Here is a 14,615-nt window from a genome sequence, read left to right on the forward strand (position 1 = left end):
TACAGTGCAACTGGAGGTCAGAGGTGTGTGTGCGCAAGTGTGCCTGAACTTAGAGTGGGACAGCCCCTGTGGGCCATGATGTGTCATCGGTCGCCGGCCTCGTTAGTGGAGCATGTTGCAATCAGGTGGAGGAGCCTCGCTGTCGGTGTGGCTATCGGCGTCTACGCCTGCAGTCGCCGTCTGTAGTGCCGCCAGTGGCTCCTACCCACTTCAACACAGGGGGGTCAGGGAGGCCACCGTCTGTGAGCAGGGGTCCGATACTGTAAACATGTAAACATATATGTGAAAGTGGGTGGGGGGGGGGTGGAGTGTGCTTGCGGGGGCGATGTCAGCAACTCTGTGCTTGGGGCGCGCTGCTGGGCAATGGCTGCTGATGGGCGCCCGCATTGGCGTTGGGTCGTATCCGAGGTCTACGCGCTGGCTGATTCTTGTCTGTGTCAGGAGGGGGGGGGGGGCGTCGCTTGCGGTGGTTCCTGCGATACAGCATTAGCCTCTGTGACCCACCTCCGGTTTCACTTATTCTACGTGAGCCCTCTGGCAGTGCCCTCCCCCTGCATGGTCCCCAGGATGCCATCCCAGAGCTGTGCTATCGGGAACTGCCGCAGACCCGCTATTTCTTCCCGGTAGAGCGCCGTGCCTTCCGCCCTGGCCCAGTTTGTAAAGGATGCGAACCAGTGTTTTGGGGTAGGCGGTTCCCGCCGTTTCCAGTGTCGCGTAAGCAGCCGTTTGGCCGTGATGAGGCCCAAATCCCAGAATCGTGCCTGTGTTTTGTTCAGTTTGGTTCTGTTATAGAGTCCGAGAATGCACGCCTCCCACGTGTCTGGCAGGCCCGGGCCCGTGCTGTGATTCAGGAGTGAGGTCACTTCCCCCCAGTACGTGGTCAGGGTTGGGCAGTGCCAAAGCATGTGCAGGATATCTGCGCCCAACAGGTCGCATCTGGGACAAACGGCAGTGTCGATCGCGAAGTATCTGTTTATTCTATCTGGCGTTAGGTATGCCTGGTGCAATATGTACAGTTGGATGATGCGGAAGCGGGAGTTGCGGGGGATGTTTACGGGGCTAGCTAGTACCATGTCCCACTCCTTATCCGTCCAATCCCTCCCACGGTGCGCCGCCCACTTAGCCCTGATCTGCTGTGTGGGTGTTTGCGTGTGGATGAGAAGCGCCTGCGCTAACCAATGCGTGATGTGCGATCCTCTGCCCATTACATGTAGATATTGGACCAGGTGGTGCATCGGCGGCTCAACCTGGATGTCACCCCAGGAGTCAGTGTATGCCCGCAGTACCGACGCATGGAGTAGGAACTGCCCGGCCGGGAGTCCCGTGGTGTCAGATAACTCCGCGAATGAGAGCAGGGCCCCGTCAACATACAGGTCACCCATGGTCTCTACTCCAGCCGTGACCCAGTGTTCCAGATTGCGCGGCGTAACCATCCCGCTCCTCCTGGGGGTGCCCAGCAGGGGGAGGGCGGGAGCATATGGTCTGGTAGTGTGCGTCAGCTTCAGGCTGCGGAGAAAACATTTGCGGGCCACGGCCACATGCATGGGCAGGGGACGGGGTCCTTTGGTCAATGGGTGAAACAGGGCGCAGATCCGGGAATGCGTCCACTGGTAGTCCGCAGTGGCCGTATCGTCCAGATGTGCATCGTTGAGCCAGTACGTCACCCATTGGAGCTGTGCAGCCAGGTAATACAACTCCATGTTGGGGACAGCCATTCCTCCCTCCGCGGTCGGGGAGTACAGTTTAGCCAGCGCCACTCGAGGTCGCCCCGTGTTCCAGATCAAGCCACGAAGCATTGATTCCAGATCGCGGAATATCCGCGTGGGGACATACGTGGGGATATTCGCGAAGTGATATAGCAGCCTAGGGAGCGCTATCATTTTAGTAAGAGCTATGCGGCTGGGCACGTTCAGCGGAAGGGTTTTCCAAAAGGACATCTGAGCTCGCAGAGAGGAAATGGCGCGCACCAGGTTGCCCTCCAGTAAGTCCTGTGGGTCCCTATAGATGTGTAGCCCTAGGTATTTAAACGTGGTCGGGTACCAAGCGAGCCTGGCCCCTCCAAGATGTACATCGCATTCCTCCTGGTCACTGCTGAACGAGTATGCCCCGGACTTGTCCCAATTGACCCTGAGGCCCGAGACCTCTGCGAAGGTCTGGAAGACGTCCGATAGCTCGGCTGGCACCGCGGTGAGGTCCCGCACATAAAGCAGCAGGTCGTCTGCGTAGAGTGAGACTATGTGCGTTCCGTCAGCCAGTGGGATCCCCCATTCCGCTCCTCTGTCTCGTAGCAGAGCCGCTAGTGGTTCAATGGCTAAGGAGAAGAGGAGGGGCGACAGGGGGCAGCCTTGCCTGGTGCCTCTACGCACCCCGATCTTCTCCGACAGCAGCCCTCCCGTCCTCACTCGGACACTGGGTCTCTGGTAGAGCAGTCCGACCATGTCAGCAAATGCCTCACCCACCTCGAATCTGTCCAGCACGGCTCCCAGGTATGGCCATTCTACCGAGTCGAAGGCCTTCTCCAGGTCCAGGACCAGGCACCCCGCTGTAGGCCAATGCGTCAGAGCCGCTTCCTGAATCCGGAAGAGGCGGCGTAAATTACGAGACGTGCACCGCGCCGGCATGAAGCCGTTTTGATCTGCGTGCACCAGAGTTGGTGCCTCCAGGGCCAGGCGGCGGGCCAGGAGGGAGGTGAAAATTTTATAATCAGTATTTAGCATGGCCAACGGCCTATAGGACCCCATGAGTGCGCCATCTCTGCCTGGTTTCAGCAGCGAGACCAGGTTTGCCTCGTTAAGCGAGTCTGGGAGTGCTGATTCTTCCATTGCAACATTGTACAATTTGAGCAACTCCGGAACCAGCGTGTCTGAACACGCCTTAAAAAATTCGGCAGGTAGTCCATCCGGGCCAGGTGATTTGCCGTTGGACAGTGCGAAAATGGCCTCGCGTATTTCTTCCGCGGAGAGTGGCGCCCCCAGGGCGTCTTGCTGCGGGCCTATAAGGGAGGGCAGCGGGATGTCCGCCAGGTATTCTGCTATGTAGGCCGCAGTTACTCTCAGTTGCGATTTGTATAGGGCCCGATAGTGTCCCACAAACGCTTGGTGTATCCCGTTTTGGGTGTACACTAGTGCTCCCTCAGGCGTGCGGATGACGGAGACCGGCTCCGTGCGTTCCTCCTGCCTGACTAACCAGGCCAATAGCCTACCAGGCTTGTCACCGTGTTGGTGTACTCGCGCCGAATGGGCCGCAAAGTTGACATGCCGCAGCCGTTCCAGTAGCGTTTCGTGCTCCGCCCGGGCCGCCTGCAGCCGGTCACCCGCACCCTCCACCGCCTCCTGCTCCCCGCCGAGCAGGTCCGCCTCCACCTTGCGCAAGTCCTCCTCCAGCTTCCGCCGTATGCTCCCCTGAGTGCTCAAGCAATGTCCCCGTACCACCACCTTGAATGCATCCCACTCTACTCTCGGGGAGGATGCTGTATCTGTATTGTCCTCGAAGTATTGCGCTACGCTGGCCTGCAGGGAATCTCTAAAGGGGCCATCTAGCAGTAATGCAGGTTGCAATCACCACGTGGGGATCGGTGGGTGCGGGCGTTCCCAGGCCATGTGCAGTGTATGGGGGTTGTGGTCTGAATGTGTCCTACCCAGGTATTGAGAGTCAGTGATATGGGGCAACATGTCCGCTGACACCATGTATCTGTCGAGGCGAACATGTAATGCATGTGCTCCCGAGAAGTATGAGTACACCCTAGTGTTCGGATTGTGCGCACGCCATGCATCTTTCAGACCCCACTGCGTCGCCCATTGTGTGAGTGTCCTCGTGGCCCCCTGGGATGTCGCCTCTGGCCTCGGCGGGACCGAACGGTCCAGCACTGGGTCTAGTACCGCGTTATAGTCGCCTCCCAGGATCCATGGGACGCCGTGCCAGGGCGCTAATTTCTCTGAGATACGCGCCAGGAAGGTGCCCTGATCCGTGTTTGGAGCGTAAATGGACGCCAGGACCACTGGTTGCCCGTCTATGCGACCCTTCACCAGGACATACCTCCCCTCCGCATCTATGTGAACGTCTGACATCACAAAGGGGGTTCCCGGCTTTACCCACAGCAGTGCCCCGCGGGCGTACGAGGAGTATTCGGTGGCATACAGTTGTCCCCTCCATCTCCGCCTCAGCGCTGTCACCTCCGCCCCACTCAGGTGTGTTTCCTGCAATAGCGCGACCTGCACGCTCTGCCTCTTCAAGTAGGAGTAGATTTGGTACCTGCGCGCGGGTGTGTGCATACCTCTAATGTTCCATGTGCATATTTTTATGGCAGACATTGCAGCAATACACATTCCCCCCTGACCCTCCCAATAGTAGCGGCACCACCAAAGGCCCCAGCAGTGGCTCTCCCAGCTCTTCCGTTCCCACCCCCCACAGTACACTCAGCAAAGTTTGGAAAAACATAAGGACAGGGAAAAAAAACAGTAAAGAACAACAACCAACAGCGGGCTATCCCCGCTAAAATACCATAAGGGCAGTGGCGGAACGGGCCACCGTCCATACTCTCAGGAGAGAGGAACAGTCTTACTTTGTTTAAGGGGCAGTGTGTGCTAAGCACAAGTTCGGCAGGATGGATATATAGTCAGTTTAGGGGAAGCAGGCCGCTTCCCTGAGCCATTCAATACAGGACGTTAGTGGCCGCCCACTGCGGTCCGATGCTCCAAGTTGCCCATCCTGTGTGCGGCCAGGCGCAAATGCGTGCTAAAAGACCACCCCCTCAGTGCCTTCCCAGCTCACCACCAGTGCCATAAGGGCAGTACTCACAGTTCCAGGTGTCCACAGTCCGGTCAGCTGGCAGGGGGGGAGGGGGGGGGTGGGAGGTGTCTCCAGCAGTGGCGGGCGTCAATTGCGCATCATCGTCCAGGCGACCACTGCCAACCCTTCCCTCGTCGCGGCAAGGCCAGTGCAGGCATCCCCCGTAGGGTCAGTGGATCAGGTCAGAGGTTTGCGGCGTGACGATGGGCAGTTCCACCGAGATCTGCGAGTTCGGGATCCCGTATATGGCCTCGTCGTCGTCGTTAGGTACCGGCTGTTGGCCGTCCTCCTGGGCCGTCTCATGGGAGGATGAGGTGCTTATTTGGGAGACCTTCTGCAGTGCATCGCTTTGTTCTCGGAGCATCTGGTCCAGTGTGGGGGAGTGTCCCGCCCCCTCCTCCGTGTGCTGAGACTGTTGGGTCCTGTGCCTGCGGCGTCGTCGTGGTCCTCGCGGCCTGGTCCTCGTCTCGCCCCCGCTAGAGTGTTTCGGTGCTGTGTCCGTGCCCCCGTCCAGCCACTCGTTGGCCTCCTCAGGCGTGCTGAAGAAGTAAGTGCTGTCACCCGCCACCACTCTCAGCTTGGCAGGGAATAGTAGGGAGTACTTGAGGCCCGCGGTGCGTAGTCTCCTCTTCACTTCCATGAAATCGTGCCTCTGGCGCTGCACCTGGATGGTATAGTCGGGGAAGAACATGATCGACGCGTTGTCTATGCGTACCTCGCCCAATCGCCGTGCCTCTCGCAGCACCGTGTCTCTGTCCCTATAGTTCAGTATCCTGAAGAGCAACGGCCTCGGGTTGGCACCGGTGGTATAGGGCCTCGTTGGCACCCGATGTGCGCGCTCCACGACGAAGTGCGGTGACAACGAGCCTTCAGGCAAAAGTGTCCGCAGCCATTCTTCCACATGCTCGGCCGGGCAGGCCCCTTCCCATTTCTCAGGAACCCCCACAAGTCTAATGTTGTTGCGCCTCGCCCTCCCTTCCGCGTCCTCAGCCCTGTCCTCCAGGTACTCCACTCTGTTCAGGAGGTCCTGCACTTGCCTGTCTGTCTGAGTGACTTTGGGCTCGATCTCCTTCACTGCGCCTTCAAGGGTCTTGGTTCGGTCAGACAATTTCCTATGGTCATCACGCAGGAGGGTCAGGTCCACTGCGACCCCATCAATTTTGGACTCCAAGGAGTTTCTAGTTTGCTGGAGGGACTGCTCCATCCGTTCCACCGCTGCCAGCACGCTGTCGAGCCTCGCGGCCAGTTGCTCGGCGGCCATTTTGTGTACCTGTTTGCCCGTCTTTGCCTTCGGCGGGGCCCAGTGCGGGTCCGCACTCCCCCGGACATGTGCGGGTGGCGCCCGTCCTGCAGGGTCGGCCCCCGGTGCTGCTCCAGTGATGGTGTCCCCTGAAGTGCCGCGCTCCTGGGTTGGGGCCCCGCGGGTGCTAGCTGGTCCCTCAGGTTAGGTCGTCTTTGTTGTCCCCTAAGGGGGGGGGCCCTCCAGCGGGTGGCCTTGTGTGGGGGCCTCGGCGCGGATGGGGGGGTCCTGTCCTCCCCGTCGCCCCCGGCGGTCTGCGGCCGCGCCGGGCGTCCCCCGGAGCGCCAGCGGGTCACGGCCCTGCCACTCCGCCCCAGTTGTAGTGGGGGCCGGGGGGGGCCAGCACGGTGCGCGGGTCCAAAGGGTCCTGGCGGCGTGAACGGGTCTGGGCACCAGTTCCGGCCCGGGTCACAGCCTCTCGTGTGCCTCGCTGTCCCTCAGGCAGTTATTGTCCCCGTGGGGGGGCCCCGCAGGCGGGCCCGGTGCGGAGCGCACCGTCGCGCGTCTCCGTCTCAGGGGGGGGCGGTCAGTCTGCCTCCGGCAGCGGCGTGGCGGCCAGGCGAGGGGGGGGCGGTCTGCCCCTCTGTGGGTCTTGGGGTCGCAATGCCTGGGCTGTCGCTCCGCGCGGGCTTCTCTATGCTGATGGGCGCAGGAGGGACTCGCCGCGTGGCTCCGATGCCTGCACAGTGTCTCGGAGAGGAGCCCCCGCTGGTCGGGGCCGCCACGCCACCGGCGCCTCTCCGGGGTCGATCTCCACGCCTCGTCCGCCCCAAGTGTGCCCCAGGTGTGTCGTCAGGAAGACCAGGGAGCCCTCCAACTCGCAGGGCAGCAGCCGCGCGGCGGCCGCGAAGTGGGGGCTGGGGGCCCGCTTTCCGCTTGGTCCGGGCCCTCCGCTGGAGTCCTGCAACGAGTCGAGGCGATCGCCGGGCCACCGGAGGTCGCTCCCAGCGCGGCAGCAGCCGGCCAGGGGGCTGCAGACAGTGTGGTGTGGCCTACCAGTTGGGGCCTGTGAGCTGGGCCCAAGCCTCGGTCCCCCGTGGTTGCCCCGCCGGTCAGGTGTCAGCAGATCCCGCGGGAGGTCCACAGGATAGGTCGGGGTCAGCCCCGTCGGAGCCCCGAATCAAAAGTCGGCCAGATTGCCGAGGAGAGCTCCGGGAAGGTCTGCCAGCAGTTTCGGGCGGCTAGGGTTAAATGTGGCGGAGAAACGGCTCAGGGAAGGGGAGCTTAGCACGGAGCTCTACCCTAGTGCGTCCTCCGCCATTGCGTGCCTAGCCACGCCCCCTTGCCTCTGACCTCATAAAGAGTTCAGAGGAGTGTGTTAGTAAATAAATACATATATATTTTATATATATCCTGTGAGGTGTCCTTTCATTTGATATTCAAGGGGTTACATATGGTAAAACAGCTGGCTTTACACGCCCTCAAGAGTCTTTTAGCCTAAGACTGTTCTGTCCACGCTACCACTAGGATAGCTGGTCTATAAGGTTGACTTACAACCATCACCATAAGGGTTGTTTGGACTGGTGCAAGGTGTTCACTTGAATAGTGAACATCATATACCAGGCCAACCGCTCACATATATCACCTATTAACTATATTGTAATCAACTAGAAATCGGCCGATAAGCTGAAAGACTTTACGGTCGGCGATAGAGGGGAAGGCGATCATAGGCCTCTATGTGCAACATTTAACCTAGGAGCGGAATCAGTAGACCTCCAGAAAGTGATGAGAGAATCCACAGGGGATGAATGTTTCAGAGCCCTTAAAAGAATAAAATGGACAACCAAACTCGAAGGAAAAATTCAGGAGTGGGCAATAATGTGGTAAGCTCGTGGCCTGCGGGAAATCCATTCAGAGGCTATAAGTCTCTGGGAAGCTCTAACAGAGGACCTTTGGCGGAAGCTGGGCAATAATCATTGTAAAAAAATACTTTGTCACAAGGACCCCTCCTCAAAGAGGCTAAAGATACCAAAGAGCCTGAGTCAATGTAAAGGTGCTCTTATGAAGGCACTCAGAGGAAGGCAGAAAAGAGGAACATCGGTAGAGGGGGCCTCCAAAGTTGAATTGAGATCCACCTACAGGAGGAAAGTAGGTGAGCACAAGAGGAAAGAAATGGAACAAAAATGGCTCACAGTATTCGCCCTGATAAAGGAAAAGGACAACGCCAAATTATGGAGGTATATCAACCGCCTGAACTTCCAGTCCAGGAGCAAGGAGAATAACATCGCAAGCAATGAGTGGGAAGTGTAGGTAAGGGGATTATACATCAGAGGAATACCAGCTGCTGAGTATGCTCTTCCTAAGAACACCTTGGATACAGGCACTCATACTGACACTCTCCCTAAGCATATATACGAATCAGGACAAATGAGGATAATGGCTTCACAGAAGCAGTAATAACAAGGGAGACCAGGAAAATGAGGAACAACGGGGCAGCCAGGCCCTAACGGCACTCTAGCCCTGGCATTTAAATCAGTCCAACCCTTCTTTGACTCAATCCTCACCCCTTTATTCAATTTTGCTTGCTCAGCGTCAATAATACCCCAATCATGGAAAGAATCAGTCCTTTTTCCCATTCATAAGAAATGCGATCACTCCAACCCCGCGAACTATAGGCTTGTAGCCCTGCTCGATGTAGAAGCTAAAGCCTATGCTAAACTATTATTGAGAGAACTAGAGGTTTGGGCTAATAACAATGAGATACTTCCATTCTACCAGACCGGCTTCAGGGCAAATAGCTCAACAAAACGAGCTGTGAAAGACAGGCACCTGCCGCTGATTTGCTGTTTTATAGATTACAGCACAGCTTTTGATAGAGTTAATAGGGGTAAACTCTAGGGAAAACTGTCATCCTGGAGGATTCCATCAAAACTCATGGAAGCCATCATATCCCTTCATGAGAGGACCTGGGTACAAGTCAAGGTAAGCTCTACAGCGTTATCAGACAGAGTCGAAACTAACAACGGTCTGAAGCAGGGCTGTGTTTTGGCACCCCTATTATTTAACCTCTCTACAGCAGACTTCAGTACGCAGATGATACTGTAGTGATGGATCACATAAGGATGGGTCTCCAAAGAGCATTAAAATAGCTGGGGAAGAATAATAAGGAAAATTACCTGACAGTCAACCAGAGTAAAACAAAGATAATGATATTCGGCAGATATCCCCACAAAAAACAAGCAGTCTGGAATTCGGGAGATCACCAAATAGGGACCACTACAGCCTATAATTATCTTGGGGTTTGGCTGCACGAGATGGAAACACCGGCAACTCATATAAAACACTTAACTGCCAAAACCAACAGTGTAATTTTAACAATGAGACACTTAAGACAACGCTTGTCCAGCCCAACAGCATGTTGATGGTCCTTAAGGCAAAATTTATCCGGCCATTAACTATGGCCATTTGGCATTTCCGGGAGCCTTAGACAAACTTATAGCAGCAGCTCAGGTCAAAGCCCACAAGTTTGTGCTGCAAGTACCCAGGCGCGCAAGGAACACCAGGTTACGCTTGGAACTAGGGCTCTGCAGACCTGAACTGGCCCTCCAGGGGACCTAATTAAGTATTATATTAGAGTCCTTAAAGCCCCGTATAACTCTCTCAAACATCATTTGGTAACAATATTCAGAGAAGAAGACTCTCCATGGCATATCAAGCGGGACAAAGCAATAGGGACCCTAAACATCGAATCCAATAGTCTGCCTTTACCAGACATTCCGCATAAGGCCTGGTCAAACATCATCAAACGGCAAGTCCGCTGTATTTTTCATGAAAAGGATCTAACCGCACTTCGCCATAACACCCTAATGATGGCATTGGACGAATCTTACACCATGGGGAAAGCTCAACAATACCTACGGCAAGCACTAGGGACCTAGGGTCGCAGGAAAATGCTTTTTATGAAGCGAACAGCCCTTAGAACTGCGGACTTTAATCCAGCATGGGCACGAGCAGACGGAGCCATTTCTTGTCGTCTATGCAACTACCAAAGGGAATCGTGGCTCCACCTATTATGTTGCTGCAAGACGCAAGACACAAGCTTTTGAATGTCAGAGGTTGATTAATGGGCCAATAAGGAGCTGGCATAACATCCATGGGCAAAGAAGAGTTAGCCAGCCACTCCAAATGTTTTGACGGCAGTCCTGTAGCATAGGTTTTGGACGGGGAGTCGCGAGTGGAAAAATTTTACACCGCGTGAACAATTCCCGTGCTGTCTTGACCCATGAAGAGAATTTCCCTCCTTCTAGCTGTAACTCGGGCTGCTGTGAATCACAGTGTGCCGACACGGGCAATATCCGTGAGTAATCACATCATACTCTTTCAATTTTTTACATCAAGTGCCTCACGGGAGGGTGTACCTTAGTGTGTACATACCACCGGAGTGCTATTGGTCTATGGTCCTGACGAATGCTGTGCGATCCTGCATTTTTACAGCAGAAACATGTTGACCTTATATTTCACTCAAGGACACAGGTCTCCAAATTCAGAACCTATTTTGTCCGCCTTTTTAATCTGGATACAGGTTGGCCCACATTGAAGATTTTGTTTGGGTTTCAACCTAGTAATTTTTAAATTCTGCACTCACTTATTTTGCAACAATTTCTTTTGAGTTAAACCACTGTCACACTCAACACCAACCCGCTCCGCTGTAAATCAGGCGTTGTAGCACGCTGGGGGGGCATTCGGCCACCCCAGCGGGGACCCTATGATGAAGCATGTCACCAACTAGTGGTGAGTGAGGGTCCTTTTAACAAAGAGGTTTACCTGTCCTTTCCAGTTATGTGTAGTTATACTACTTTTCTGGGTTGCGACCTCCTGATTGTTAGGATTGGATTTTTCCAACCTTACAGTTATGCCAACCGGGTAGGGACCATTGCATAACCTAACACACCTTGTTTTGTCTTATTTTGTTTTCATTAAGTCACTCCTTCGTTGTTTAAAATATAATTATTGGGGTACAGGAGTGTCTACTCGCGCCCTATCTCTCTTGTTGATTTTGTTGGCTGCCCCAAATTAACCAGCAAACGACAAAAGCTGCTCCGCTCCATTCTAAGAGACCTCGGCATCAGAACGTGCAAGGAGGCATCAGATTGGTGCCTTTCGGAAACAAAAACCCACTACCTCGCAAGAGCGGCAACATTTATTCACCAGATCAGACAGGCCTTAGACGCAAGTGCATAAATGACTCTACACAAGCTTTTGAATGTCAGAGGTTGATTAATGGGCCAATAAGGAGCTGGCATAACATCCATGGGCAAAGAAGAGTTAGCCAGCCACTCCAAATGTTTTGATTGGAACATTGTTGCAACATGAATTAAACCCCGGATCAACAACGCAGCAACGGATCTGCCGAGTACCAAACTGTTCTCATGATTTCTGTGTGCCCTAGCCTTATCCTTCTCATGTGTATTATTGCTGTTGATATTGTACTGTCTACTCCGAATGGTTTGCCTTCCAGGTGCAGATTTCAAATAAAAAGAGTTAAACCTAAACCCCCGGATCAAAGGCAAAATGGACTTTGCAACACAAGATTGCCTATTGGAAACGGGGTTTTAAAGCTGAAGGGACGGCTGGGGAGGGGGGCGGCATGGGTGGGAGAGCATGGGGGTATTAATTTTTGCTTTTTACTGTAATGATTTTAAATAATCAAACGGTTAACAATAAATCAGTCACTGTCAATAACTGACATATAGGAGGGGTGACAGGAATGGTGGGCAGCATGAAAGGAACTCATTCTGGGCTTAATGGCCTCTTTCAAAAGTTAACAATATCAACCAGAGGCAACTTTGCTTATCAGTTCTCCCATTTCAAAGAGGTCTCATCACAGCAGCAACACTTTCAAAGAATGACTATGAACTGATGACTGCAAAGATTCTGCTTTAAAAATATTTAATACACTCACCAAGTCCAATAGCAAAGTGGGGCGTAGAAGGAGGAATGATCCGGACATAGCGACTGACTGCTGTCAAGTTTCTCAACTCGACAGTCATCTATAAGAGTTAAAGAAAAAACAAAAAACAGAAAGCTAAATCCAGCAAGTCATTTTCTTTTTCAGTTCATTCACCAATGAAGGACTATTCAACGAAATAATTCTCTACAAAATCGGCCTGTTACCAAGTAAAGATTGAAATAAAATAATAACATAAATAAAAAAGGTGTTGCCTTCAACCCTACTGGGTTACCCACCCCTGGTAATATTTTTTCCTCCGTATTCAAAAACCTACTGTGTAGGAGAATATTGAGGTAGCCTCCAAGTTTAGTTTTCAGCCAGAGTGGGAATATAGTCTGGTGATTAAATGCATAATAATACTAAAATGACATGCAATCAGCAATTGTGTTTGAAAAGGATGGTTGATGCAACTGTTGTGATCAGCAAAATATCTATGGGCAATTAATTTGAGGCAAAAATTAATAGAACTACTGTCGTTGCGTCAAATGTTTCAGTTTGTGCTGCTGTGATGTCTTACCTCATAGATGTGACCAACTTCATATTCCGAGAAGAAAACAATAGGCGGGTTAGCAAGAAATACAGGAACGGGCTGGCAGGGGTCACTGAAAGTAAAGAAAGCAAAAGGCCGTGAAGAAACACATCAATGATCCAGTAATGTTCTTGAATACAGAGCAGCTTGACAAGTACCTGGAAAATGGTTCTCAATGCAGTAATTTGTTTGTCTTCAACAATAAAGACCATCAACAAAGCAAGGATTATTTTCACTGCATTTGGTGCTTTCTCACAAGCAGAACCAGATCAAAGGTGCCAAGAATTGACGTGAGTGTTTGAAATCAAATGTAGAGAACCACCCTATTATACAAAGGAGTTCATAGATCACAGAACTGCAGAGCAAGACGTTCAACTTTTCTACTTTCCTATGCCATAATACACTGCCATGTACCCGTGGGCTATTCTAAAAACAATTTCAAAATCATAATGTCTAACACCCTTACTGTAGTAACAGAGTAATCACTATAATAATGAACTCACTGTTGCAAGACAGTTATATCTGAAGTTCTAAAGTTATGAGAAGACATCACACAGAGGAGTTAGTGTGTACTCTAAGTAAGTGTTATGTGTAACAACTAGCGCTAGCATATAATTTTGTAGATACTTTACTGCACTGTGAAAACAACCGCATTATTCTTGCCTTCAATGAAAACATCTGAAAGGGAGACCAGGTGAAGTGTAATGCAAAAGACTTTGCAAGACCTTCCACTAAGCTGTGATTCGAGACTGAAGGAACTCAGTCACAGCTGGGTGGATTAGTTTCATGGAGCTGTGAATGCTAAAATGTTCATCTGAAGAGACAAATGTTGAGTTTTTACTTGAATGATGTGAATCATTAGTAGTAAACAGTGGATAGTAAAGGCTTGGCCCATTGACATGGGTTGCCCACATGTACATGTCTGGGAAAAAACAAGTTACTTACCTGTACACCGTGGTTCTCCAGTATTGATATCTTTTATAGATTCACATGCTTGAATCTTCCCTGTTGTCATGGTGGGAGTCCCATGGTACTTAAAACATGCAGTACTATAAAAGTACATTAGGTAAAATAGAGAAAGCAGTTGAAATTGTTAACCAATTCACATCATTTTAGTAGATCCAAACTCCATCCAATCAGAGGCTAAACCCCTGCAGAGCCGTTATATCTCAGATTTCTATCACAAGTTTGAATATGTAAAAGTTTCTATGAAGTATATCAGGGGTGAGCCAAAACAAGGAAGTGCCAGGGGGCATATGAATCTATGAAAGATATCAATACTGGAGAACCACAGTGTACAAGTAAAAAACTTTTTTTCTCCAAGATTCATTCTTTCATAGAGTCACATGCTTGAATCAGACTAGCTAGCAGTAGTAGTTAAAAAAAAAAAAAAAGTCGGATTAGGCGAAGACATTGCCCGCGGGAATGCATCAAAAAACAATTCAGGAAGTAATATGACATACTGCCATCATATATAACTCAATGAGAATACAGATGATCAATATAAGACATTATTATAAAAAGTTTATAAAGTAAGAAAATAGTAAATGTGGTGTACCTTAATGAAAAAGGTGTCGGAATACCGCCTGCCGACAGCAGTATCTCCTTTTCATGCTGATCCCAAACAGTAATGCTTGTTGAAACTATGGGCATTCAACAATATTGCTGTCCAGCAGATGTCTGGAAGCAACCGTCCAGCAACACTGACGATACCCAGCATGCTATACTGCTCCTTGAGAGTGCATAGTTTTTCTGGGAAGTGTGAAAGAGACAAGAAGCAGATAAATTTTTCTTAAGGGTTTGGTGCTGTGAATATAGAATTTTAAATAACGCTTAACGTCCAGTGTGGAGAACTCTCTATGCAGCAGACAATGGGTTCTTGAAGTATGTTGCCAAAATTCTTGAATCATTCAAATTGAAAGACATTTGGGTTTGTTCTTAACAACACTTTATCCTCTTTGAATTGTAGAAAAGGCTCTGTGACTCTAAAAGCCTGAATCTCACTAATTCTCCTGGCTGATGAAAGGACCAACAAAAGTTCCATCTTC

General features: G+C 51.6%; 1 protein-coding gene across 2 annotated transcripts in view; it reads right to left on the minus strand.

The window, feature by feature from the left end:
• Positions 1-14,615, minus strand: part of DLEC1 (DLEC1 cilia and flagella associated protein) — a 691,969-nt gene that overhangs the window by 520,141 nt on the left and 157,213 nt on the right. For both annotated transcript variants that reach the window (XM_078665272.1, XM_078665271.1), the window contains 2 exons: positions 12,556-12,640; positions 11,991-12,078 (listed from right to left, as the gene is read on the minus strand). In XM_078665272.1, the coding sequence (XP_078521398.1) occupies positions 11,991-12,078; positions 12,556-12,640 (173 nt within the window). The remainder of the gene's footprint in view (positions 1-11,990; positions 12,079-12,555; positions 12,641-14,615) is intronic.

This window comes from Lissotriton helveticus, chromosome 10 (assembly GCF_964261635.1).
Source record: "Lissotriton helveticus chromosome 10, aLisHel1.1, whole genome shotgun sequence".
Taxonomy (NCBI): Eukaryota; Metazoa; Chordata; class Amphibia; order Caudata; family Salamandridae; genus Lissotriton; species Lissotriton helveticus.